This window comes from Capra hircus, chromosome 3 (assembly GCF_001704415.2).
Source record: "Capra hircus breed San Clemente chromosome 3, ASM170441v1, whole genome shotgun sequence".
In the NCBI taxonomy this organism is placed as follows: domain Eukaryota; kingdom Metazoa; phylum Chordata; class Mammalia; order Artiodactyla; family Bovidae; genus Capra; species Capra hircus.
The window spans coordinates 85,598,526-85,612,291 of NC_030810.1; the positions used below are offsets into that span (position 1 = coordinate 85,598,526).

A 13,766-nucleotide genomic window follows, 5' to 3' on the forward strand; every position below is an offset into this window, starting at 1 on the left:
ATCAACCATGTCTTAGGTCAAGCCTCAACTTTAAGACTGAAATCATACCAAGTATCATTTCTGACAATAGTATGAAACTAGAAATCAATAACAAGAGGAAAACTGGAAAATTCACAAGTATGTAGTTATTAAATAACACTCGTCTGAACAACCAGTGGGTGCAGGAAGATATCAGAAGAGAATAAAAAAGTCTTACAAAAAGTGAAAATAGAAACACAACAAGTCTTATAACATGCTGCAAAAGCAGTTCTAAGAGGGAAGCGTATAGCAATAAATGTCAACATTATTTTTTAAAGAAAGATCTCAAATAAACAATCTAATCGATCCCTCAAGAAATTAGAATAGAAGAAAACACTAAGTCCAAAGTTAGCAGAAGGGAAAAAAAATAATAAAGATCAGAGCAGAAATAAATACCAAAACCCAAAGCCATAGAACAAAAGATCACCAAAATTAAAAGCTTGTTTGTTTAAAAAGGTAAACCAAATTGGCAAACTTTTAGCTGGACTAACTAAAAACAGAGAGAAAAGACTCAAATAAATAAAACCAGAAAAGAATTAGGAGACATTAAGACTGATGCCACAGGAACACATTGGGTTATAAGACACTACTATGAACAATTATATGCCAACTAATTGTAAAATCTAAAAGAACTGGATAAATTCCTAGAAATATACAAGCTAGCAAGACTGAATCATGAAGAAATGGAAAATCTGAACAGAGGAATGACTGAGCAGACTGAATCAGTAAACAAAAATGTACCAACAAAGAAAAGTGCAGTACCAGATGGTAACCCTGGTAAATTCTATCATAAAGAAGGAAATCTCACCATTTGCAACAACATGGATGGACTTTAAGGGTATGATGCTAAGTAAAATAAGTCAGACAGACAAAGACAAATACTATATGATCTCACTTATACATGGAATCAAAAGAAAGAAAAAGAAAGGAAAGAAAAAGATCTTATAGACAGAGAAAACATATGGGTGGTTACCAGAGGCGGAAGGGGTTAGGAGGTGGGGGAAATGGGTAGGGGATGGTCGAAGGCATAAAAATTAAAACGTCAAGGATATAACATACAGCATGGTAACTATAATTAATAATACTATCTTGTATACTCTAAAGTTGCTAAGAGGATAAATCTTAAAAGCTCTCATCATAAAAAAAGTCTATAACTATATACAGTGACTGATAATAACTAGACCTATTGTGGTGATCATTTCACATTACACACATATGTTGAATCATTATGTTATGCACCTGAAATTAATATAATATTATGTATCAGTTATACCCAAATTTAAAAACCAAGTAAATTTAAGTTTTAACTATAAGAAAGTGTTCTTATCATAACAATAATAAGAGGGTGGGAAGAAACTTTAAGAAGTGATGGATATGCTTATGGCATAGATTATGGTTATGGTTTCCCAGGTGTATGTGTGTGTGCATGTTAAATTGCTTCAGTCATGTCAGACTCTTTGTAACCCCATGGACTGTGCCCACCAGGCTCTTCTGTCCATGGGATTCTCCAGGCAAGAATACTGGAGTGGGTTGCCATTTCTTCCTCCAGGGGATATTCCCGACCCAGGGATCAAAGCCACGCCTCCTGCATTGGCAGGCAGAATCTTTACCACTGAGCCACCTGGGAAGCCCTCCTGGGTATACACTTACCAACAAATTCATCAAGTTTGATCCATTAATTATGTACTTTTTTGTACTTCAACAAAATTAAAAAATTTTTAATCAATTACTTAAGAGAATTAAAACCAGTCTTTGAACTAGAAGCAGGAAGAATCTTTTTCTGAGGACTTTAAAAAGAATACTTCTTGTTTTATTAGTCAATAGCATTTCAACAAATTTCTTAGGGATCTTTCTTAAAACATTGTCAATAAAAGGTGATGTTATCAGAACTAAAAAGAAAGGAAAGAAATGAAGGAAGAGAAGAAAGAAGCTATACTTATAACCACCAGTTACATATTAAACAAAAATTAAAACTATTAAAAATAAGGGTAAGGGCTGACCTTTGTATAATCTTTTTTGCTTGAGTTTCAGAAATATTTATACCCAGTGATTTCAAAACAGCAATTATTTCTGAATTTTCTATTATTCCTTTAAAAAAGTGAAAATATGTCAAGTTAACGAATCTGAAAAGATAACAAGGCAAAATATACTTACAAGGCAATAGCCTTTAAAAGTCCACATAGCTGATGTGAGGTTAATCTTAGTCAATTATTTTTCTAATCTAATATGGTTATTCATTTGTTTCACTGGAGAAATATTCATGTACATAATTGCACAGCGGTGCTCCAGACCCCACCTGGAGTATTATATCAGTTCACTTCAGTTCAGTCACTCAGTCGAGTCTGATTCTTTGCGATCCCATGGACTGCAGCACGCCAGGCCCCCCTGTCCATCACCAACTGACGGACTTTACCCAAACTCATGTCCATTGAGTCGGTGATGCCATCCAACCATCTCATACTCTGTCGTCCCCTTTCCCTCCTGCCTTCAATCTTTCCCAGCATCAGGGTCTTTTCAAATGAGTCAGCTCTTCGCATCGGGTGGCCAAAGTATTGGAGTTTCAGTCTCAACATCAGTCCTTCCAATGAACATTCAGGACTGATTTCCTTTAGGATGGACTGGTTGGAACTCCTTACAGTCCAAAGGACTCTCAAGAGTCTTCTCCAAAGAAGAGTATTATATAACATATCACATATGTGCTATATTGCTTTTCTAAATTTCTAAATTTCTAATCATATCTAAATTTCTAACTTTCTAATCATATCTGGTCCCAAGAGCTTCCAATCAGAAATCATAGATCTATAACAGATATTGATTATTGTACTTACTTGGAGAGAAAAAGCTAATTCTGAAGATCTGATTCAGGGGCATGAAAATAAGGCTACTCAACATTTTAAAAGATAAGTTTTAAAAGAAATAGCCTACTTAAAATAAGATGGAACATGAAACTCTTTTTAACACAAGCATATCCAATGTTAAATAACTCAGAACTACTAATATATTTAATACAAGCCTATCACACATTTCAATCTCACATTGCTAGATGTTCTGAAAGAAAAATTAAGTATTCCATACTGTCCTCAAGCCCTAAACCACATATATAATCATGTCACTCCTCAAATGAGAAAAAAATCTTTTAATTCTTCCCATGGAAACAAATAGTTGAGGATACCAAATGTGAAAAAAAAATGTTTTTAATCAACTTTAGTGTCATCTAGATGAAAACTATATAATGTCAAAAAACTAACATAAATTCAGTCATAACTTTATATTATACTTTACTAACCATAGCTGCATATGTATGCATTTAAAATATGCACAAGTAAAAACAGTATACATATATATGAGATATATTATTTATATAGCCTATAAACAAAGCCCAATATTCATACATAGAAACTCAGATTCTTTACAATGACTCTGAGGCCCCTAGTGTGGAATTTACTGGTGGAATTTATAGAGGGTGGAATTTCCTGGCCTGCCTAGGAAGTTTTTTTCAAATGATGAAGCTGAATCCTCTGTCTTATGCCATTATATTCCATTATATCCCATTATAATTTTCAAACACCATACAATAATTTTTTTAACTTTTTTTAAAGTTTACTACTCAAATCACTATGCTAAATGTGAAAGAAGTCAAAGATTAATGAGCCAACCACCCCAAGGAGTTTACCAGTTTGTATGCATGCACTAATTACTTTAAAAATTTATCACTCTGTGTTATTATATGTCATAGAAGAGCTATGAATAATGTATGGTGGAAAGATAAAGGAATGAAAACAAGAGTCACAAATGAAGTACTATAAAAGGATAAGCAAGAGACCACCAAAGAATCAAAAGCATTTCAACAAAAGGTAAAGTAAAAACATGGTAAACTTATTCGTTTAACAAAGATAGATTGGGAACTTACACATAGAAGTAGAAAGCAGGATAGCAGGTACTTTGGAGAGTGGTGGTGATTTGGAGAGGATACAAATTGGATCTTTCTGAGATGCTACTAATATTCTGCTTCTTTATCTGTATGTTGTTTTCATGTTGTATATTTGCCTTGGAAAAATTCATGAAGCTTTTACTTATAATGTATGCACTTTGCTGTATATGTTATATATCAATGAAATTTTCCCCAAAAAATAGTAATTTAGGGCCAAATTTGAAATGGCATTTTAACAAGCCATGTCTGACAATTTCTGCCTTTGTTCTCTCTGCAAAAAAAAAAAAAAAAAAAAAACCTTTCTTCAGGACAGAAAGCCCAGGTATAAAGTCATGTGAAAGAAAGTGAAGTCACTCAGTTGTGTCCGACTCTTTGCGACCCCATGAACCGTAGACTACTAGGCTCCTCCGTCTGTGGGATTCTCCAGGCAAGAGTACTGGAGTGGTTGCCATTTCCTTCTCCAGGAGATCTTCCCAACCCAGGGATCGAACCCAGGTCTCCCGCATTGCAGGCAGATGCTTTACCATCTGAGCCACCAGGGAAGACATAAAGCCATGTACTTATGGTCAATTAATCTACAAAAAAGGAGGCAAGTATATACAGTGGAGAATACAAGAATATACAATGGAGTCTCTTCAATAGTAGTGCTGGGAAAACTGGATAGATACATTTAAAAGAATGAAATTAGAACATTTTTAATACCATACACAAAAACAAACTCAAAATAGATTAAACATCTAAATGTAAGGCTATAAAACTCCTAGAGGAAACAGTAAGCAGAACACTCTTTGACAAAAATCACAGCAATAGTTTTTTGGATCTGTCTCCTAGAGTAATGGAAGCAAAAGCAAAAATAAATAAATAAGACCTAATTAAACTTAAAAGTTTTGCACAGCCAAAGAAATCACAAAACAAATGAAAAGACCACCTATGGACTAGGAGGAAATATTTGCAAATGATGTAACCAACAGGGATTAATATCTAAAAACTACAAACAGCTCATACATCTCAATATCTCTAAAAAATAATAATAATAAGCAGAAGATACAAACTGACACTTCTCCAAAGAAGACATAGAGGTGGCCAGAAAGTATGTGAAAAGATGCTCAACAACACTAATTATTAAAGAAAAGCAAAATTACAGAGAAGTATCACCTCACACCAGTCAGAATGGCCATCATTAAAAATCTACAATAAAAAATGCTGAAGAGGGTGTGGAGAAAAGGGAACCCTCCTAAACTATTGATGGGAATGTCAATTTGTACAATCACTATGGAGAACAGTATGGCGGTTCCTTAAAAAATTAAGTAGAGTTACACATGATCCCCACCAATCCCACTCCTGGGCATATATCCATAAAAGATGAGAACTCTAATTCGAAAAGATATATGTACCCCAATGTTCACAGCAGCATTATTTACCACCATTACTTTACCAATAGCCAAGATATGGAAGCAACCTAAAAGTCCATTGATGGATGGATAAAGAATATTCCATATATACAACAGAATATTAGTCATAAGGAAAAATGAAATTTTGTTGCTGCCATTTGCAGCAACACAGATAGACCTAGAGATTATCATACTAAGTGAAGTAAGTCAGACAAAGACAAATACACATGATATCACTTATATGTGGAAGCTAAAAAAACAATTCAAATGAGCTTATTTACAAAACTGAAATAGACTCACAGACACAGAAGATAAATTTATGGTTATCCCAAAGGAAAAGGGTGGGGTAGAAATAAATTAGAAGGCTGAGATTAATATATACACGCTAACTGCGTAGAGGACATAAACAACAAGGTCCTACATGTATAGAACTATATAATATTTTGAAATTACCTATAATGGAAAAAAATCTGAAAAAGAATAATATACAACTATATATATATATATATATATATAGAACATGTATAGGTAAATCAATTTGTTGTATACCTGAAACTAATACAACACTGTAAATCAACTATACTTCAACAAACAAAAAAAAATACAGTGGAAGAGCAGAGATGAGTGGTACCATGTATTGACCTTCACATTAGGGGTGGCAAACACTATGGTCTATGGGGAGCAGATATCTGTACAAATGGAATAAATGCTACTAAACCCCACTGATTTTTACCATGTTGTAAAGTGGGTCATATGTTTCATTTTAAAGAAAACTGGGAAAGCTGAATTTTTATATAAAATCTTCCAATTTTTACTGTTAAATAAAAAAATAATTTCTTTAAAAAACTCCTTTCTTTTGAACTCTGTTTATATATTGACCCAGAAGAAAACTAAATTGTTCCTGAGCACAATTAAAGTCTCCCTCTATCACTCGTATAGCAATTATCATAGTCTAGCTTGTGTATGGCTATTCATTCTTATTTCACCCAACACTCTGCTTCTGAAAATCTTTGTTAACACAGTTCCTAGTGCACTAGCTCACATATATTGCTCAAAAACTCTTCGTTTCATTGACCTAAAATTACATTAAGTAATTAATCCTTATGCAAAAGAAGTTAAAATTTCAAGCTATGATGTAGAGAAAAATTAGGTAATGTAATTCAGAATATAATCAATACCTATGGACTGAATGGGAGATTCAATGTTATCTTTAATTATATACACCGAGTTTTCACTGAGAAAGATGGGCTTGAAATGGATTTGCTAGAGTAACAATAGTTAGCTGTATGGAGAGGAAGACTGTGACTATTCCAGTCCTGTAATTCCAGGGGGAAATGCAAAATATTCCACTTCTATACTAGAGATTATTTTGCTAAGTTAACAAGCCATCTCAAATTTTACTGGTTTAATAAGAATGTATTTGATAATAGGATGCAATCAGAGTTTGGTTCAACACATTGGTTCTTCTGCTGGTTATGCCTGGGTCACTCATGTGAATTCAGTCATCTAGACGTTTGACCATAACTGAAAATCCAAGATGGTTTCACTCACATGTCTTTTACATCAGACGGAAATGTAGAACAGTTGGAAATGAAATGGGCCACCCTAATGGCAGAAAGTGAATAGGAAGGTGAAGGTGATGAAGGTGAAAGAGGAGAGTGAAAAAGCTGGCTTAAAACTCAACATTCAGAAAACTAAGATCATGGCATCTGGTCCCACCACTTCAACACAAAAAGATGGGGAAAAATGGAAACTGGCAGACTTTATTTTCTTGGGCTTCAAAATCACTGCAAATGGTAACTGCAGCCATGAAATTAAAAGACACTTGCTCCCTGGAAGAAAAGCTATGACAAACCTAGATAGTGTATTAAAAAACTGAGACTTTGCCAACAAGGTCCATCTAGTCATAGCTTCCAGTAGTCATGTTATGGATATGAGAGTTGGGCCACTAAGAAAGCTGAGCACTGAAGAATTGATGCTTTTGAACTGTAGTGTTGGAGAAGACTCTTGAGAGTCCCTAGGACAGCAAGGAGATCCAACCAGTCCATTCTAAAGGAAATCAGATATGACCAGACAGTTTCATGGCAGTGAGATCAACCCTGGGATTTCTTTGGAAGGAATGATGCTAAAGCTGAAACTCCAGTACTTTGGCCACCTCATGCGAAGAGTTGACTCATTGGAAAAGACTCTGATGCTGGGAGGGATTGGGGGCAGGAGAAGAAGGGGACGACAGAGGATGAGATGGCTGGATGGCATCAGTGACTCGATGGACGTGAATCTGAGTGAACTCTGGGAGTTGGTGATGGACAGGGACGCCTGGCGTGCTGCAATTCATGGGGTCGCTAAGAGTCGGACATGACTGAGTGACTGAACTGAACTGAACTGATAGCATCAATAAAAGCACCTTGCAAAAACAAACAAACAAAACAATAATAATAAAGGAAATCAGTCCTGAATATTCACTGGAAGGACTGATGTTGAAGCTGAAGCTCCAATACTTGGGCCATCTGAAGCAAAGAGCCAACTCACTGGAGAAGATCCTGATGCTGCGAAAGATTGAGGGCAGGAGGAGAAGGGGACGACAGAGGATGGGATGGTTGAATGGCATCACCCTCTCAATAGACATGAATTTGAGCAAACTCCAGGAGATAGTGAAAGTGAGGGAAGCCGGTCATGCTGCAGTCCATGGGGTTGCAAAGAGTGGGACATGACTCAGCGACTAAACAACAATAATGGTCCTAATGGCTGAAGCAAGTCAAATGGCCGAGCCCAAGTCAATGTGGCTCAGGGTTACACAAAGGCATAAACCCTGCTAGATGAGGTTCACTGAAATACCAAATGTATTACTTAGCATTACTGTTCTCATATGTAAAAGGTAGCTGCTATGAGGACTGCATGAGACAAAAATAAGATACAGAAGATAAACTAGCTAAAACAGGCATGGCAGATGGTAAAGTACAAAAAATTCTAGTTTCTTTCCCACCATTTTCCCAATCTAAAAAAAACTCCTTCCAAAAAAGAATCTTAATGATGCAATTATGTCTAATAATTTAATTACTTCATTTCACATATTTATGACCACACTCCAAGGACATTCTGGCTCAGTAGAAGTAGGGACTCCAGAAACTTCTTGAGAGCAGTTAAGCAGATCAGTTCACATTGGGCCTTGAATACTTCCAGCTAGTGAATTTGATAGTATCGTACACCAGCTCACAAGCATCCTCTTGCCTCCATTGATTGGCATAAGGCCTGGAAACCCTCCTGGGACACAGAAAATGCAGTGGTAAAAATTGAATCCTACTATTAGTGTTTTATACACATTAATATGTGATGAACTGGGAGAGTCTCAACAATGTTGTCAGGAAGGACAAGAAGGGAAAAGAAATGATGTACAGAGCCAGATCTAATAATAGGATTTGGGGGGAAAGATTGGCTCCACAGTCAATGATGTACAACAGGTATCAGAAATTACCTTAACCCAGCCAATCTGGAAACACTCTAGGAGAAAGTAGCAGCATGTTCATACGAATTTAAAAAGCTGTACTTTGAGGCCCAAAATATTCTGGCATTGGACAATTTCTGATTAAGCAAATAAGAGGGAGGAGTGTATTTGTTTCCTAGGGTAGTTGTAACAAAGGACCACAATCTGGGTAGCTTAAACAGGAATTTAAGCCAAAAGTGATTATTGGCCAAAATATTGGCAAAAATATGGCCAAAAAATGATGAAGGCCAAAAGTCTGTAAAACCAAGGCATTGGCAGGGCCATGCTCCTTTGGAAGATGCTATGGAAGGATCTGTTCTGTATTTCTCTCCTAGTGTCAGGTAGCCTCAGGTACCCCTTGGCTTACAGACACATCACTCCAAGCCTGACTCCATTGTCAAATGGCTACTTATATTATCTCCCTCTGTGCATGTCTGTCCCTGTATCCAAATTTCCCCTTTATGTGACACCTGTCCTATTGGGCTTCCCTGGTGGCTCAGACAGTAAATCTGCCTGTAATGCAGGAGACCAGGGTTTGATCCCTGGGTTGGGAAGATCCCCTGGAGAAGGGATAAGCTACCCACTCCAGTATTCTTGGGCTTCCCTGGTGGTTCAGACAGTAAAGAATCTGCCTGCAATGCACAAGATCCGGGTTTGATCCCTGTGTTGGGAAGATCCTCTGGAGAAGCGCATGGCTACCCACTCCAGTATTCTTGCCTGGAGAATTCCATGGACAGAGGGTATTGAGCATACCCTAGTGACCTCATTTTTCTTGGTTACTTCTATAAAGACCTATTTCCAAATAAGATCACAGTCTGAGATCTGGGGGCTAGGACTTCAACTTATATTTTAGGGGTACACAATTTACTCCATTGGAGAAGGAAATGGCAACTTACTCCAGCATTCTTGCCTAGGAAAACCTATGGACAGAGGAATCTGGGGGGCTACAGTCCATGGGGTCACAAAGAGTCGAATACAAATTAGTGACTAAACAACAACAAATTCAATCTGTAATAGAGGAGGTATTCCCTTTCATACCCACAAAAAGCATCATGGCCAGGGTAAACTGGCTGAGCTTTACAGAAGTGTGGTCACTGAGGAGGCAGCAATGATGACACAAAGCAAGCGCCTCAACCAGAACAGTGCCTCTGCAGGGCCTGCACTCTGCAGTGCAGGTGGGCACTTCACACCTACTGCCATGGCTCAGATGCTAAAAACAAAAGAAGCCAGTAGGAATTCAGACAAGAGCTCTTCCAGAATGGTGCCACTTCAGGACTTGCCTGTGATGTTCCAGCTTGACCAGTCAAGGCCGAAATTAAAAGATCTATATTGCTAATCATTACATTACTTTGGATGGCCATCTAGCCTAAAAAAAAGAGTATTTTCTATTATTACCAAGAGCTATAAGCACTGATTTTCAGAGACAATAGTAATATATTTTTTTACTAGGGGTTTTCTACTTTCACTGATTGTGATACAGTGTATTTTCAGCTTACAAATGATGATCATGGTGGTAACCATCAATAATGGAGTGAGATTCCAGAAGAGCACAAGAATAGAACTATCAGTCTTAGATCAACAGCAAATGATGACCAGGCTTAATTCACAGATATGAATCAGTAGTACTTCTAAAGCTTCTGGATACTATTTAAGTAGGAGGGCCCACAAAGGCCTCCTGGAAGGTAAATGGAAGCTTGAAACCTATGGTTTGGATAGTAAGGAAAATACAACCATTTCTGTGCTTATAGGTCACTAAACCTTGTGACATTCAGGTTACACTTTGTCTTACAAAAAATTCATCAGTGAAATCCTTAAAACGTCTTTTCCGGTATACTTAGAATTTTTCAATTAAAAAATTCGACTTCACAAAATTTTAAAATTAATATGCATGTTTCATAAATAAAGCATAATTAACTTCTAATTACCTGTGATGAATTAGCCATATGTGAATGCAGAAATGGTATTCTACTTTTATATTTAGTCTCTTTGATTTAAGGATTTGTAACAAAGTAAGAATATTCCTTTCCTCTGCAAATCAGCATGGATATTGATTGTATGTATAAAAGACTGGAAACATTCTAAATGTCTAACAATATGGGATTGATTAGATACATCTACTCACCAACTGAATATTTCAAAGTCATTAAAAAATTATGCTTGCAAGAAACATTAAATGAAGTGAAATGCTTACACTGACATTAAAAGAAAAAAGTAGGACATCAAACTATACATACAGTGTGACCACAATTTCACTTAAAGAGAAAAAGACCAAGAAAGAGACAGAAACAAAAAGTCTAAAAGGAAATATAAAAATATATTAAAATGTTAAGCCTGATCTCTAGACAGCAAGGTCTTTCTGTTATCTATCTGTGTTAACTAACTTTCCTACAACTGAAATATTTTCAAAAGCAGCTAGAAAACAACAAATATAATGAGTTTAATCACCATGATACTTTTAGCTCTGCTGCTGCTGCTAAGTCGCTTCAGTCGTGTCCGACTCTATGCGACCCCATAGACAGCAGCCCACTAGGCTCCTCTGTCCCTGGGATTCTCCAGGCAAGAACACTGGAGTGGGTTGCCATTTCCTTCTCCAATGCATGAAAGTGAAAAGTGAAAGTGAAGTCGCTCAGTCGTGCCCGACTCTTAGCGACCCCATGGACTGGAGCCTACTAGGCTCCTCCGTCCATGGGATTTTCCAGGCAAGAGTACTGGAGTGGGGTGCCATTGCCTTCTCTGACTTTTAGCTCATATATTGCAAAAAAAGTGAAGAGGTCTACTTATTAAGCCAAGAAGTTTTAAATTTAGAAGACAAAAAACAATTTTATTTAAAATATGACTAACCCCACAGAAATTTTAATACTAATAAATATCATTCACATATTACTCTTAGAAATTAAAAAATTACCACAAGACAAGTAATAGATATAATTGAATATTTGATAGTGGGAATAAGTTAAAATCTAGTAAAAACATCCTTTAGTATTCACAGTTATCATTCATGTTAATCTAACTGGATAAAACACACACACACACACACACCATCATTATTTTTGTCCAGACTATTAAATGCCAGCGTCATTTTTCTCTCGTGGTCTTTAAGGTAGCGCATAAAATCTTCAAAGTTCAATCCGGAATCAGCATTGGTATCTACAGTTTTATAAATATCCTATAAGAAAGAAGAAACTCATTACAGAAATATATAGCAAGTAAGCTACTATACCACGTTAACATTGGCACATTTCACTCATACTAATTATGATTTCTACCCACATCCATTGTCCTAGTTTTTCAGTCACAGCTACAAATTTAAATACATTCGGTGATTTTTTAAATTTGTTCAATACTGAAGTCAAAACTCATTTCAAATAATTATGAGTCTTACATGTAAGTGTTTACCTAAGGTAAAAAATGAATGCCATATACCTTGAGGGAATAAAGATAGTAAGTAAGGTATATAATCTTTGCAATCAGAGACCTCACACTCCATTAAACTCAATGGGATAAAATACGTGAAATTCCAATATGACCCACAGATTATGATTTGAGATGTAGCTTTATGAAGAGTGTATGTTCAAACCTCACTAAGGTGTTCTGCTTTTTTGAACGAAAAACTAATAATTTTTAAATGCATTATCATATATAGTTCTAGAAGTTTCCTATCTCAAAGGTATAGATAATATCTTATTCATCTTTGTACCATAAATGCCTAGCATAGGTATGGCATACCAAGGTCCTTAATCTATATTTGTTGAATTAATACTGTAAACTGGGCAATGCACTATGTGGTAGGGATTAAAAGACAAGAAGATGCAGTCTCTGCCCTGAAGGAAATAACAGAGTAGTAGAGACCATTCACATAATAAAAGAGAATTTGTTAGGTGATGTGATGGGAATGTATTCAAGGTACAGAGGAGTGTGGGAGGATTCAGGAGAGTCTTCACAGAGGGAGAGGACTTGAACTGAGAACTACAAAGAATAATTGGCATTAGCTGGGCAGACCAATGGGACAGGGCATTTCAAGAATATGTGACAGCATTTGTAAGCAGGCAGAACATATATTAGTTAGAAAAAATACAGTAATAATGATAACAGCTAATATTTATTGAGCACTTCCTTTTAAGCACTTTATATATGCAATCTCATTTAATCATTCTAACAACCCTAAATAGTTCTAATTTGTTACGGACAAAATGCAAGGGAGAAAAGTAGGAGATAAGATAGGCAGGGGAGAGATTATGAGAACTTCCATGTCACAAAATGGATTCCAAATTAATTCTGTAGGTAGTATTTCCCAGTAAGTGGGATGATTTATGGGGCTAACATGGAAACAATATTAACATTAAATCACAGTGAGAAAATTATTCATGTTTAATTATCTTCCAACCCTTCTGGTTACATCATGGAGAATATCTGTTTGGAGCCAATATGTCTCAATACTTCCCAACGTTAAAAAATCCAAGAATAGTAGCAACCCCTTCCCCCATCTTCTGCACTTTCAGCTGTTGTTGTTCAGTTATGTCCCACTCTTTGCAATCCCATGGACTGCAGCACGCCAGGCTCCTCTGTCCTCCACTATCTCCTGGAGTTTGCTCAAATTCATGTCCATTGAGTCAGTGATGCTACTGGACCACCTTATCCTCTGCTGCTGCCTTCTCCTTTTGTCTTCAATCTTCCCTGGCATCAGGGTCTTTTCCAATGAGTTGGCTCTTTGCATCAGGTGGCCAAAGTATTTGAGGCTTCAGCATCAGTTCTTCCAATGAATATTCAGGGTTGATTTCCTTTAGGATAGACTGGTTTAGTCTCCTTGCAGTCTAAGGGACTCTCAACAGTCTTGTCCAGCACCACAACTCGAAAACATCAATTCTTCAGTGTTCAGTCTTCTTTATGGTTCAACTGTCATATCTGTACATGATTACTGGAAAAACGATAGCTTTGACTATATGCA

General features: G+C 36.5%; 1 protein-coding gene across 1 annotated transcript in view; it reads right to left on the reverse strand.

Annotated features, from left to right (window-relative positions):
* LOC102191575 (calcium-binding mitochondrial carrier protein SCaMC-1-like) overlaps positions 1–13,766 on the reverse strand; it is an 82,982-nt gene that overhangs the window by 54,427 nt on the left and 14,789 nt on the right. Inside the window, exons 2-3 of the mRNA XM_018045839.1 lie at positions 11,861–11,987; positions 2,019–2,106 (exon numbers count right to left, since the gene is read on the reverse strand). Coding sequence (XP_017901328.1) covers positions 2,019–2,106; positions 11,861–11,987 — 215 coding nt within the window. The remainder of the gene's footprint in view (positions 1–2,018; positions 2,107–11,860; positions 11,988–13,766) is intronic.